Raw genomic sequence first — 1207 nt, forward strand, 5'->3', positions numbered from 1 at the left:
CGCGGCCATCTAGATAGCCGCCATCTTGGAATTACATCCTGATTTTGAAATGGGAAGGGGGTCACATAGCATATCATTTCACATGGGTGTTTTCTCAGAAATAAGAATATGCAGTTATTTTTCCCCTAACTTTATTTGGGGAGGATATTTTCACAGTTGAAGTTCACATTTGGCGTAATGTAATGGGTTCGTATTTATTTGTTCCAGGTGGTCTAACATGGCTCTAACCTTCCAAGAACGGATCGAAATTGTTGTTATAAGTGGGGAACGCAGTGCCAGGGGCATTGCAGAAGATTTCAATGCCCGGCATCTAAAGAGAGACGACATCTCACATACCACAGTGTTGCGTGTAATGCAGAAGTATAAGGAGACGGGATTCGTGTGCGACAGAGAACGTAGTGTATGGCCCAGAACAGCTACCGACGAAGAAACAGCAACGGCAATCGTGGCATCCTTGGTCAAGAGCCCGAAACGCAGTACCCGGCGTTTGGCTTCAGTGTCAGGAGTCAGTCAGAGATCCATACTCCGTGTGTTGCATAGTAACAAGTGGCATCCCTACAAAATTCAAATGCAGCAGTTCATAACTGAAGATGACCCAGACAGGCGGTTACAGTTTGCAGACTGGGTTTTGGTTCGTTGCAACGAGGATCCCCAGTTCCCGAAAAGTGTTCTGTTTAGCGATGAGGCCATATTCTTCGTTAACGGTGAGATAAATAAGCAGAATCATCGTTATTGGTCATCGACATCGTCGACAGATCCTCGTAAGGAAGTCTGTGCAGCAAAGGTAATGGTGTGGTGTGGGATATGGAACACCCGAATTGTGTGACCTGTCTTCATCCATGGCAACCTGAATGTGGGGAGATATCTGAATATTCTCCAGGAAGATGTGTTCCCCTCACTGATGAACCCAGACGGCGAATTACCAGCCTATTTCCAGCAGAACGTCGCGCCTCCGCACTGCGCATTATGTGTCAGACAATGGTTGTATGAACAGCTCGCGGGTCACTGTATTGGTCGAAGAGGGCCCACTGAGTGGCCACCCCGTTCTCCAGACCTTACGCACCTTGACTTTTACCTTTGGGGTCATCTTAAAGCCATAGTATATCAAGAGAAAATCCTGATCTCCGACATCTCCAGCACTGGATCCAACAAGCATGTGACGGGCAACGGGCAACACATAGAGCACATCTTGTAGGATGCTAAATGT

The 1207-nt window shown here is 47.2% G+C and overlaps 1 protein-coding gene across 1 annotated transcript; it reads left to right on the forward strand.

Moving 5' to 3' along the window:
• Positions 1 to 217: 217 nt before the first annotated feature.
• LOC146002296 (uncharacterized) lies at positions 218 to 826 on the forward strand. The gene has a single exon (XM_083140006.1). It carries the CDS (start codon positions 218 to 220, stop codon positions 824 to 826), a length of 609 nt encoding a protein of 202 aa, XP_082996132.1.
• Positions 827 to 1207: the final 381 nt, after the last annotated feature.

Source organism: Lepisma saccharinum, chromosome 18, assembly GCF_977018435.1.
Source record: "Lepisma saccharinum chromosome 18, izLepSacc3.1, whole genome shotgun sequence".
Classification (NCBI taxonomy): domain Eukaryota; kingdom Metazoa; phylum Arthropoda; class Insecta; order Zygentoma; family Lepismatidae; genus Lepisma; species Lepisma saccharinum.

Bases quoted from the DNA above. Each gene is read 5' to 3' on its own strand.
- LOC146002296 (XM_083140006.1), top strand. From the start codon at position 218: ATGGCTCTAACCTTCCAAGAACGGATCGAAATTGTTGTTATAAGTGGG.